The sequence below is a fragment of the Eleginops maclovinus genome, chromosome 21 (genome assembly GCF_036324505.1).
Source record: "Eleginops maclovinus isolate JMC-PN-2008 ecotype Puerto Natales chromosome 21, JC_Emac_rtc_rv5, whole genome shotgun sequence".
Lineage (NCBI taxonomy): Eukaryota > Metazoa > Chordata > Actinopteri > Perciformes > Eleginopidae > Eleginops > Eleginops maclovinus.
Window position 1 is genome coordinate 13,186,927 of NC_086369.1, and position 12,597 is coordinate 13,199,523.

Sequence of the window (12,597 nt, forward strand, 5' to 3'; positions counted from 1 at the left end):
TCCCACTAAACTAGCACTCTGGGCCCAGCATGTCACATTCCAGGGACAGAGGACTCAATAAATCCTCTTCACGTCAGCACTGTGGAGGGATACCGATGATGTAAAGGCTGGGGAATGTATAAAGCCAAAGGCAGGACTAAGCATCAGGGTATGGTAACTACTGAAAGCAGTTCATTTCAACTAATAATGTATTATGTTTGTGCTTGATTATGTCAAGGGTCCCCATTTTTAATTTCCCTTAGCTTTAAAGCATCTTTGTGCCTGTTCAAATCAGAATTTGGGCTGGTTTTCTTCACTCTCATCGCTCTCCTGCTGCAAAAAAAGCACTCAAACCTTTTGTATGATACCCATCCAACACCAGTAAGCTACAGCACCTGCTGAATATAGTAAAGTATTGAGTAGCAAAATATCCATACATTCTTACCACAATCAGGCTAAATGCTCATGTTTTTTGAGCTCAACTGAATTCTTCTATTATAAAATGACAGGTTGGATCTTTTCCAACAATAACACATTTTTCTCAAAGGAATTAGTACCACCGTTTTAAAGTTCAATGCCAATAACATCCTGATATATTGTCCTCAGTAGCCAGCCTGTGACCCTGCTTTCCCAGCTGTGTGTGTAAACAAACAGTCACATTTTGTCCTGCTGTGCCACAGATGAATTACTAGTGGAGGAGGAGGCCATGACTAACCGGCAAGCTGTTTCTGAGCATGATGTAGCCCTTAACTATGTGGCTTGGATGTTGAGTTGATTTAAATGACGAATTCTTTCAGTCAAAACATTAAGGGGCAGTCTATTTCTCCACGCAACCTGAATGTATCACAAGTAGGATCAACTGAATTCCCATTGTGCTGTGCTGATGTGAGGGAGGATTTCTGCAGCACTGACCTCAGCGCAGTCACAGCGAGGTGCCACATGGATCTTACTCTTACGTGCAGTGTGTTTAGCAGGCAAACACTTTAATTGTGTGGAGTTATCGGGGCATGAGGTCAGGCAGGAGTTTTTTCTGCCAGCACAGCACAATATGCTGCTGTTGGGGGGGGGGGGGGGCAGTGCTGATGTACTTACATGTCACAATTCAATGGTTTCTGTGCGATTTTCTGCACCATAAGCTTAAATACAACTATTGCTGCAGGATTTCTTTCCTGGTGCTTTTCAGTACAAGCTAGTTTAATGCTCAGGTGGATTATTCTGGGATTTATCTCCACAGATCAATATCAGTGAAAAACAGACACGCTCACTTTGCTCATTCTCCAATTAGGGCGAGTTAAAATGTTTCCATTTATCCTACTGTTAATGTAAGAGGACGATATAAAATAGAGCATGAAAGAATGAAGACATTTTCTCCAAATGCAAGTTTATTAGGTGTGTTAAAAATGTTGGAAAACAATTCCACATCTTAAAAACAACATTTAATAAGTTAAATATTAAATGGTATAAATACAAAATACATTAAAGGCTTCATTTAAAATCCTTAAAAAAGTTCAAAATCCATTCCGAAAATACAAACTGTAAAACATGTCCAGATACAACTCATTTATATAACAGTAATACATTCAGCTGGTATCAATATTAAAAAATACAACCGTATCAACAAAGTAAAACAGGTGGTTAAAAACATTCTTTTAAAAACCACAGTGAAAAGCAAATAATGCAGTTCAACCGTTTCATCCTCGTGAGTAATTCAACAATATAAAAACATTTAACTTGAGAGATCGGCTTTTCTAAATGAAGGCTGAGCTCATGAGTGACTCTGAAAGTCAAAGGTTCTAATTCATTAATTAAATCCATCAATATAAAAACTGTTCCTCAGCAGATTAATAGTGTGAGTAACGGTGTGTGTGTGTGTGTTTGTTCAGGCTGCAGGGCTAATGGTGATTCGACTGTAGGGCTCAGTCTGTTGTATGGTCACATGTCCAGCAGACAGCAGCTCTGTAGGAGAGAAACATCACAGAATCGTCTCCATTTTTCTTTTCAGCTATCTTCAATTTACATCTATACCTGGCAAGTCCTTAAAGGGATAGTTGTGTAGATGTTTTTCGTACAACTACACTCCCTTTACTGTCTTGTTTTATTTAGTAGAATCACTGTTTGTATGGAATTCATTCGTAGGTCATCACTGCTTGTCAATGTGTATAATGTTATTTTCCTGCTTGCTCACCCAGCAGTTTGTAGAGTGTGTGAGCTGCAGTGGTGCGGTCGGCCTCTCGGGACACCAGAGAGTCAAAAGTCACTTCTCCAAACCTCTGCAGTCTGGAGGAGATCCAGCTGGGAAACACAAGCAAGGTGAGCAGTGCATCATGGGATTCAACCTCGAGGACTGGTATGGACACATTAGGGGTTAAACGTCCAATAATTACATAGGGAACCTGCCTTCAAACCTGTATGACACTTCCTAGTTAAACTATTGTTTTTACAGGCTTTATTACTTCTGTGGAATTAGACTTTTGGACATTACAGACAACCACTGTTCCTAATTTATACAACAAAAACTGACCGCACAAACTGCTCGATATCTAATCTCTGAGTGACCTCTACGTGATATTTACTCAAAGAAAATGTTGATGTGATGTGTGGAGTGTAATATGTACGTGTGTGTGTGGTGCAGGTTCGTCCCTCAGGCTTGTTGCTCTTCCAATTTGAATTTCAAAGCAAATGTCAAACAAAGTAGGAAGTGGTCAACCTGTGATGCTGGAGGGAAATGTTTGTCCAAAATCACCACGCAACACACAAATAGCTTTTTGTATATGTATGAGCTGGTGGAGCCTCCACAGCCACAGAGTACCTTTATTCAAATAGGCACTCGCCAAGCATTCATCTCCTCAGGATGATGCCGGCAACAATGCTGGAGTCAGGTTGAGGTTATTTTATTTAAACCCAAAGGTAGATTTAGAGCCTCTAGATGTCAACACCGGTGCAATTAAGTGGAACTGAAGGTTTGGAGGCATTTGTAATGAATTTGTAAAAAGTCTGAATATGTCTTTCTACAAGAAGACAAGAAACAACCTGTTAAAATGTTCTCTGAATGGATCCATCAGGGCTTCGCTAACACTCTAAATAACCCAAATTCCACATTTATTTCCTGTATTTTTTATCCAACATCGTGTTCAGGATAACCTTGGCACTGAAAGGCTTTTGCAAAACTCCTACACAGAACTGTTGTGTCCTGAGTGTGTGTAGTGTGTATACCTCAGCATGTCCCTGCTCTCTGTGTCAGTCTGAGCCTCGGGCATCTCGATGTGCTCCTCTGCTATTGCCTCCATTGGTGGCTGGGACTCCATATGTGGAGACCTACACACACACACACACACACACACACACACACACACACACACAGTCTCTCTCACAGTGGTCTTTTTCTTCATCCATGGAGCTGTCTGTCTTTCCCCTTGAGACTCACCATCTGCTGACGGGAGTGATCATTTCGCTGACGGATTTGTCGTCCCGCGACATGTCCAGCATCACATCTAATGCAGCTGCAGGCACACAAACATATAGAAACACAATGAATAGATGTCAGCTTTAAGTAAAAGATGTGCTAATATGCAGTCAGTGGTTTTCTTTAACACGTTTTCGGTTAGAAGCCTGAAATAAAGTCTAACCAGGCTGAATACATTTTCATGTCTTGTTTTATGACATAAAATACCTCAGTAAATACCCCACTCGTGTATGTCCAAATTGCTTGTGTCATAAAAAGTGTAACTGTAAGTAAATGAGACTCCTAAACGTCATCAGGCAGAACATTAGCCACCTTCAGTTTAGCGTTAGGGACTTGAAGTCATGTGACCGCAATGTAGTTCCTTTCTAACATAAGGACAGCTTTTTGGCTCCAGGGATTGCATTTACGCTTCAAAGAGCAGGAACGTGTGTTTGCCACAGAGCTTATTTTCCATACTATTCCAAAATACTATGAGAACGCCAATGCTTTTTGTGAAGGGAGTCCTTGCGATGCTACCTTCCAGACCGGCTTACAGAAAGACGTCATCTCTGCAGCACTCTATGATCTAAAATACTGACATATTGTGTGAGAGGGGGGAGAGAGGAGGGGTTCTTACATGAGCCGTCGGCAAGTTGCAGTCCTGACTCAATGGATATCTGAGAGAGAGAGAGAGAGGAGGGGGGGAGGGTGTCAGAGCTTCATGAAAGAGAATAATGTAATTTGTCTCACCACTGAGCTGAACACTCTAGCTGGATACCCTTCATCATTACAGACTCAGCTTCACAAATACCCTCAGATTTGAGCATGGCACTAAAGCTTAATAAGAAAAGCCGTATTTTCTTCTTCAGATAAAACTTGAGAGCATTATATAGAAGCAGGAGCTGTAAAACAAGACGGCTCTAGAAATACCACCTTCACACACCTCTCTCATGCTCGATTGCCTCCTCTTCCTCTCTGTCCTCAATGTTTCTCTGTCCTGCTCTGACCCCCCTCTTGCCGCCTCCTCCTCATCTTCCTCCTCTCCTCTTCCGTGTCCAGGGAGGGTGGTGAGCAAGGCACACTGTTTCCATAGTGACAGGAGGTCAGCATTGATGAGGGCTGGGGAGGGGTCAAAGGGCAGGTGAGGGTCGGATCACGACACTGAATATTTATGTATTTAGGGTTTCATAACGGAAGTGTTTTTTCTTTTTGAAACTGTCTTAAAATCATGTCTTCCTTTGTATTGTGTAGGATAGGAGTTAAGGAGTAGTTCATATTGAATAAAAGGAGCTTTTCTACAGCTGGGGGTGAAGTGTAGCGCTGACCTCCACAGGGGGCGCTGAAGAGCTGGGCAGGAGGGGCACACTTGGTCACGGAGTGAAAATCCAGCAATACCTCGGACTGAGAGGAGGAGAGAAATATTAGCTCGATGCTTCAGACTATGGTTTTATTTTATAGCACACAGTGGAGGGTTAAAGTCAATGACAGTGTCTCAAAGGAAATTAAAGAAATGAGGGAGAGAGAGCAACTAAATCAATGAGGTCTGCCCCAAAGGGCTCAGAGAGCAGGAGTTTAATTAACTCACACTCGGATAAATACACACTTTGATGGCAGCTCTTTGATTACAGAATGGCCAAGACTGAAAATCCAGTGAACTCTTGACCCTCCTCAGTTTGCATTCATGTGTCTGCATTTCATTTATACAGCTTTGGTATGGTGTGTTCAGAGGCAGCAAAAGGGCGGTTTTTAGTGTGCTGGTGTGTATGTTGAACCTGTCTCCTGTGTTTGTGTACCATGCTCAGTGTCTCGGCGTGCGGGTTGGTGATCTGTTCCGTCATGGCTTTGTCAGATATCTGGACCTCGGGGTCTACAAAGACCAGCTGACGCCTGCGCCCTCCACCGGGCTTCCCGAGAGGAGGAACCTGGTGGCAGAGAAAGTGAGACACACCTTGATTGTTAACGATCTGTTTCTATAAAGACCTCACACTCCTGATCTCTAACTGGAAGTGATGACTTGACACACCCAAGCCTCCATTCCATCCAGTTATGTTTGACCTTTCTGGAATGTAAATTAAAGTTGATCAGTCAAATGATTTATCACCTGTGTGTTTCCTGGTACAATTTGGACAGCAGGTACTGGGAACTTTTATTTTCGGGTTGTAATGCAAGGCCCTTAACTTGGATTAAATAAAACAATTTTCTATTTAGTCCTGTTCTAAAAGATGCATTCCAGAAGAAAATGTTTGAGCAGATTAAGATCTTAAACTAAACTACACACACCGTTTCACCATTTCAGTTACAGCTCTGAAAAATACAAATCTACTCATTACTAATTCCATAATATTATTCCTCACCCTTGTTCCGGCACTTTCTGTCTCTCTGTCCCCCTTTTCCCCAGACGCCCCAGAGGGTGGTGTTGGCATGGCAACCTGCAGAGGGGTCATCTCTTGGGAAATAGATGTCAGAGGAGCGTCCGCAAGGTGGCCCGCCTCCTGGTCCAGCAGCCACACACTGTCCTGCTCGGCTCTCAGCATCACCTCTTTCAGCCTGGTACAATGACACACAGACACACACACTGCAATTTAGGAGCTAAACATACTGACTGATGACAGAATATTCAGTCGCTGCTGTTTATGTTTGAAGTCTTTCTTGAAACTACAGGATGTGACATGTATTGTTTCTTTGCTTTGTGTTAACATGTTGTAGAACACACACACACACACACACACACCAGCTGACTGGCAGTCTCACTATGAAGTTTACATTGCTCTGAAGGTCATCAGAGCTAATGGACAAAGACTCACTGATCAAAAGGGGATATGTCTCCCTCTCGTGCCTTAGACCTGTCACCTGTCTGCCTCTCCTCCATGTCTGTTGAGTGGCACAGTGTCACATGTTCATCACAAATCGACACCTATAAGATGTTCAGGTGAACACATTTCACCCAAATCTCATCTGTAAAAAGCTTCAAAGCATTCAAATGACTTGCTGTACCATTCATCTTAACAAATCCCCTTTCCACTCTCTGCTGCTGTGAATCAAAAGCCTAAACTAAAGTAACGAGCAAAGCACAAGCTGCATAACCTCGCACTGCCGCTGTTAAGAACACTGAGCAGTTTTTAAGAGATGCTTCTTCTGCTCTCCTCTGAAATAAAACAACCTTCTGAAAATAAAGCTTATCTTAGGGACAGCAAAAGCACTTACAGAGCCTGGATTGTTTTTGTTATTCAATTACAGTGGTGACACAAAGGGTTTGACCTGGTAGGCTGGTGCACACACATCACAACGGAGGAACACACCGTGGGGCTGATACAGTGGGTAATTAAATTTAGCACAAACACACAGTAGGACATCAGACGAAATAACTAGGACACAAAGATAGAAATGCTCTTGATACACAAAGCAAGCACCTCTGCGGAACTGGTCTGGCTGATCCAACAACAAGTCGAGCTCTCGGGCTGTGACTTCAGGAAGGTCATCTCCCTCGAAATACTGAGAGAGTAGTAAACAGATGGAGACAGGAATAGAACAGCAAAGAATGTCACGATAGAAAGCCATACAGTAAGGAACAGAAGCATAAATAAAGAAATGGGTAACTCCCTAACAAGCAGACGAAGAGAAAAGTCCCATATGTACAAACTGAGTGCAGACTGATGAAGTCAAGTCGTATCATATCAAGCCACAACGAGCTTCATCAGCTGATGGTGCTTCAGGAGGAGCATTATCAGTCGCTAAGTGACAGAATGAGGAGGGTAATGATGTGTGAAGGATGTACTGTTGGACATTTATGACTGAGATGATTTAGCTCTGCTTTATTTTAAGCACTGTGGACATTGAGAGGTAATTCTGAGGAGTCGGTTAGGCATCAGGTATTATACGCCACAATCCACCACACCATTACCTCCTCTGCATTATTCATACCATTCAGAAAGTTTACGTCATTTTCAAACATTTAAAAATAGCACCTGTTCTTTTTTGAGTATTATTGTCTCTGGATAATCTAGAAATCAGTTCTGGCTTCAGTGCTTCTTGTCATGGTGACAGCAAAGACTAACAATGAGCAGCTAGCTAGTGACAAAGAGCTTAACTAGAGCTGCTGTAAGCACACGGTTCACATCCAATGATTCACCAGGACACCTGATGCTCTCAAAAATGATGACTGGGATGTTTGCCGTCCCTGCACTGTGACAGAGAGTTTACCTCAGCAGTCGGGATGACAAATGGCTCCTTCTCTTTCAGGGAGATGGCAGCCGGAGGTGACCTGAAACCTGGTTGAACACAGCGGGAGGAGGAATGAGGAACAACGGGTGTTTGCAGACCAACAGGAATGTGAGATTAACTGAGGATGATCAAGTGTTTGTTCCGAAACAACAGCCAGTGAAAAGAAGAAGTAAGCCTGGAGCTGATGCATTTAAATGTAATACGTGGAGATGAATTCACTGATTAGGGAACATTTATTCACTGTGTTCCTAACAGGAGTGGAAAAAGCAATAACTGTGCCAAAACCCTCTTTTGGAATCGCAGCTAATGAACTGACCCAATTATAAAACCTCTGAAGATTATTAGATTAGCTTGACTGGAAACATGCACAATGTTACCAAAGCCCTATTACAAATCATAATGACCCTAATTTATGATGTGCTTGCTTATGATGGATGGATGGATGATTATGAAATACAGTCTCACCCTGATCGTCCAGTGTGGTGCTGGGACCGGTCACCAGGGAGTGCTGTGAAGCAAATACAATATAACAAAACAGAATACAAACACATAGTTATTAAAGATCAGAAAATAGACTTGGGAAGGTAAACATGATAAATAGGTCAGTTATATTGTTCTCCTTCTGCCTATAGCCTGTCTGATACCTGATCCACTTCAATCTTTTGAAACATTTGAAATCCAAAAGCTCAGCATACAGCTGTTTCTGTTGTGCATCTTAAAGGCACAGTCCAGTTCAGGGTTCCTTTACGTTTTATGATAGAGCCCAATACATTATTCTCACATCATTGCCACCATGTTATGAACTGTTACACTTTGACTGTCCTGTGATTTAAGTCCCTCATGGTATTTCCACAAGGAAAGATTACAGGGAGGACAAAGTCCAGCTGAGATTTACGGTTCCCCTTTATGATACCAATGGACAGTATGGAGGGATATTGCACATATTTTGTTAGAATGGGAGGGACCTTCACTTGTGTAGGCCATAAAACAATGACTCACTGAAGTAGTTCAAGGTCATAAACACTGGGATATTGTCGGCTTGTAACGTCTGAGGTGTGTGTCAAAAAACAAATAATGTGTGACACCAGCAACAGGTGACATCACAAGAGCATATTTGTGAAGCCAATATGGCTGTAGAGACTAAACAGGGTATGTTTTACTTCAGATAGGTGTGGCACTGATGAGACGTGTGTGTGTGTGTGAGAGCCAAAGTCTCAATTTACCATACGGGCAAAGAAGGCTTGCTTAACTTTCATTAAGACGTGGGAATATTTCAGTTTGTCTAAGCCATGATTGCTATACATATACCAGTATATTGTCCATATATCTAGTCATGTGTTCTAGGTATATGTTGTTTATTGAGTTACCTAAATCTACTTGTGTGACCAACAGTGTCAATACTTCTCCCTAAAAAATAATGTTGCGACATCCATCCAGTCTGCTGCTTTTACAGACTGAATATTTGATATTGTGCAGATGACCTAAAGTTTGTGAACCGGTAAATAGGATTTATGTTGTGCTACACTGCCGACACAGACATCAGATTACACCCTGTGGGCTATGTCTGTACAGGTGTAGGTAATGTGAATGTACCTGGTGTATTTTATAGGGGCTCGGCAGTTGGTGTGATGCCATGAGGCCGAAGAAGGGGTCCTGAGCTCCCTCCGCCTCCTCCATAACATACAGGTTTTCAGGCACATCCATGGCCAACCTGTCGGAGAAAGAGTGAATATTACTTATCAAAGTATTCAAATGACACATGTTTTGGGCAGTGCCGGCTAATGTAACACTATCCATACTTTTATCTGTCTGTTGGTTTCATGACATAATAAAATAATACTGTAGTAAGGTTCATGCACAGCATCTGTAGAGTGCAGAACGTGGTAAGATATATTGCATCTGCAGGAGAGCTCATACATTGCCGCTGCTACATGACACAGCTTATTAAACATTTACGAGCCATTCTTCACATGAAAGCAGCTCAATTTGTTCATCACTCACGCAATAAAACTCTTCCATCTCCTCTTCACAGGCTTTATTCCCCAAAACACCCCCCCTTCATAAATATTCCACTACACGCTTATGAGCTCAAAATTCTCTAACACATATAAAATCTCTGCACAGCTTCACATTTTAGATGCCCCAGGATACAAAACAGTCTTCCACTGTGCATGTGTGTGTGTGTGTGTGTGTGTGTGTGTGCGTGTGTGCGCAGACCTGTCAGACTCAGCGATGTCAATGAAGGTGCTCCTTTTAGAGCGCAGCAGGCGGTCTATGGTCTGTTGAATCTCCACTGGAAAACAGAAGGGAATAAGAACATTTCCAAACACACCTTTAAGGAGTGCAGGTACTTCCTGCACAAACAGAAGCTGTTATTCGGAGTTCATATTCAGGTCAGGGTCTTAAATATCTTACAAGTCAACTCTAAGGACATGTGACCATTCGGCCTTCTCTTCACACAAGAGGGGGCAATGCATCCTAGAAATACTTTGTTTTTTATAACTATTTAAGGTAATTTACAAAAGATTATTGTGTATAACTCAGGGTTTGTTGAAATCCATCTACTAGTCTGACTAATAAATAGTGGTATCATTGTTCAAAGATCATATTAGACAACGGGGAGGCCATGCTTTTGAAATACAGCATGAACACATCATGTGCTCTAAATTGTATGTGACAGCTTTGCAAGTTCCTATTTTATTCTACTGATTGTTGATATGAAATACCGTTGCTGAGACAGAAGGTGGATGCTTTCTTGGCGTCTCCTGTGCTTATCATTATGCATTGTATTTCACTGTTATCATCTGCCGTGACAACAGCATGATTGTGAATCTGCCGGGTGCAATATCAATGTCAGGGTGTAATTTAAGACCAGATGAATAGAGACTGTTCAGCTGTGTTTGATGATATTGCATTCATTAGCTCTATATTGGCTTTTTAAGCAGACTTGCGAGGGGGATCTGAGAAAGATTCAGTGTGCAGATGTTTTGGATTTACACCAAAAAAGCTGAGACTTCTGCATTTAGAAACTGAAAGAGACAACTGGTGTGTTGTGTTTTCGGCTGAGCTTATCTTGGAAAGCTGCCTGACAAAAAATGTTTGTGCTAAACTAACAAATCTTCCTGCTTGACGGCATTTTTTACAGTTGTCTTATTTAACTGCTGGGAAATGAGTCCCTTGTTTATTCCAACTACTTGTAGTAAATGATGTAACATTTCAATGCTGGCACAGTTACTGAACAAACAGTATGTTTTGTTATGTTGCTTAAGTAAGTCTAACTAGTTTCTTTTCACTTTCACTAAGCATGAAGTGACAGTAATTGTGTGTAGACAATGTAGCTTGGAGACTGATTTTTTTACTTTTGCTTATTCAACCTGGTCTTTTCCCCTTACCCAGCAGGAAGCCACACTGCCGGTGGTAGACCACGACCACTCCATACTGCAGCTGAGAGGACAGGTAGAGGGAGAAGCGAGGCCTCGGGAGGGTGGGCTGCGGTGGAGGAACCTGAGCTGTCACATAGTCCAGAATGTCCCCACTGTAAAGACATTTGATCAAAACAATGACATTTAAAAACTGATGATTGTTTTCATTTTCAATTATTGATCTGTTGATTATTTTCTAGATTTTGTCCATCCCAGTTTATGAAGGTTGAAGGTGATGCCTCTACATGTCTTGTTTGGTCAATCCCAAAGCCAAACATATTCAGTTTAAAACAATTCAAAACAGAAAAGCAGGAAATCTCCATATATTTTTCTAACAAAATATTATCTACTAGATTGCAATTCTATCTATGAATTGTTCGATTTATGTAATGTAATGTAATCAAAGCCGTTCTGTTTTAGCTTCAAACTCTGGTGAGATTACCTTACAAACTATGCTAAAGATGCATTGACAAACACTGACTCACTTTCACCTGATGTATGCTGTTTTACCAGGTAGTATGACCTTTAAGATTGGCAAAGTGAGACATGGGTAGCTAATGGGAACAGAAACTACTATACTTCTGTCATTCACAAATCAAACACATATTGAATATGACTTAATTGCTTGCTAGCATTCTTACCATGTTATCCCAACGTTCACCTTGAGGAGCTCTCTGCGGGTGACCTTGATTCCTCTTGTTGCTGCTAACCTGAATAATAAAAACCCATTTATTTAGAACACAATATAGAAAATAACATTTAGTTGAGAGTCTATTCTGTCATGTAATATTAGGTAGCTTAAGACTTCTTGATTTTGGGATATAGCATATTTAACACAAGAAGCTACTGAGCTAGCTTCTTAAAAACTCACCAAACTGTTGAAAAACATCCAGTGTGGCGCTTGAGGACATCTGGGTAGAAAAACATTTTTCGACCGATTTTCAAGCAGAATATTTGAGGGAAGGAGTTAAAAGGGTGTAGGAGTTTATGAAGCAAATGTGAAATATAAATATAAAAATAAAGATTTCTAACTTTCACCGCGATGTTTTCCCGCGTGAGATCCCACTGGACCAATCAGGATGAAGTTCAATCACATTCGAAGGGAAACAGTCCTGATGCGTTCAATGACCACACAAAAGTCGGACACTTGATGTTTAGGCGTTTAGGTTTAAAAGCTTGAGATTTCAATTTTTTTTTTAATATCTTGAAGAAAACATTAACACAATTTTTACTTGTTTTTCTTTATTTAGCCCTGATCAAGTTTGTATGTATTTAATTTCGCTTTAGTCATATTACTGGGCTATTATTATATTTAGCTTTTGTATTATGCTTGTTATGATGAGAATAAATAAAGTGAAAACATTTATTTTTACAACTAAAATTAACATATCTCTGTAAATGTCTCATTCCCACATTGACATTTAACTTGGATGATGTTCCATGCATATACCAAGTATTTTAAAATATATGTATTATTATTTTAATCAAGTAGAAATATAAATTATGTGTCATTTTAATTTCTAGTTTTGGTAA

The 12,597-nt window shown here is 41.0% G+C and overlaps 1 protein-coding gene across 1 annotated transcript; it reads right to left on the minus strand.

Annotated features, from left to right (window-relative positions):
• Positions 1 to 1,467: 1,467 nt before the first annotated feature.
• On the minus strand, positions 1,468 to 12,494 carry rec8b (REC8 meiotic recombination protein b). The gene is made up of 18 exons (XM_063912636.1): positions 11,936 to 12,494; positions 11,706 to 11,774; positions 11,035 to 11,177; positions 9,860 to 9,935; positions 9,236 to 9,353; positions 8,108 to 8,150; positions 7,622 to 7,689; positions 6,832 to 6,913; positions 6,226 to 6,292; positions 5,776 to 5,968; positions 5,215 to 5,343; positions 4,747 to 4,822; positions 4,365 to 4,540; positions 4,059 to 4,098; positions 3,404 to 3,479; positions 3,193 to 3,294; positions 2,165 to 2,271; positions 1,468 to 1,935 (listed from the first exon to the last, which is right to left on the minus strand). Exons 1-18 carry the CDS (start codon positions 11,989 to 11,991, stop codon positions 1,859 to 1,861), a joined length of 1,698 nt encoding a protein of 565 aa, XP_063768706.1. The 5' UTR covers positions 11,992 to 12,494; the 3' UTR covers positions 1,468 to 1,858.
• Positions 12,495 to 12,597: the final 103 nt, after the last annotated feature.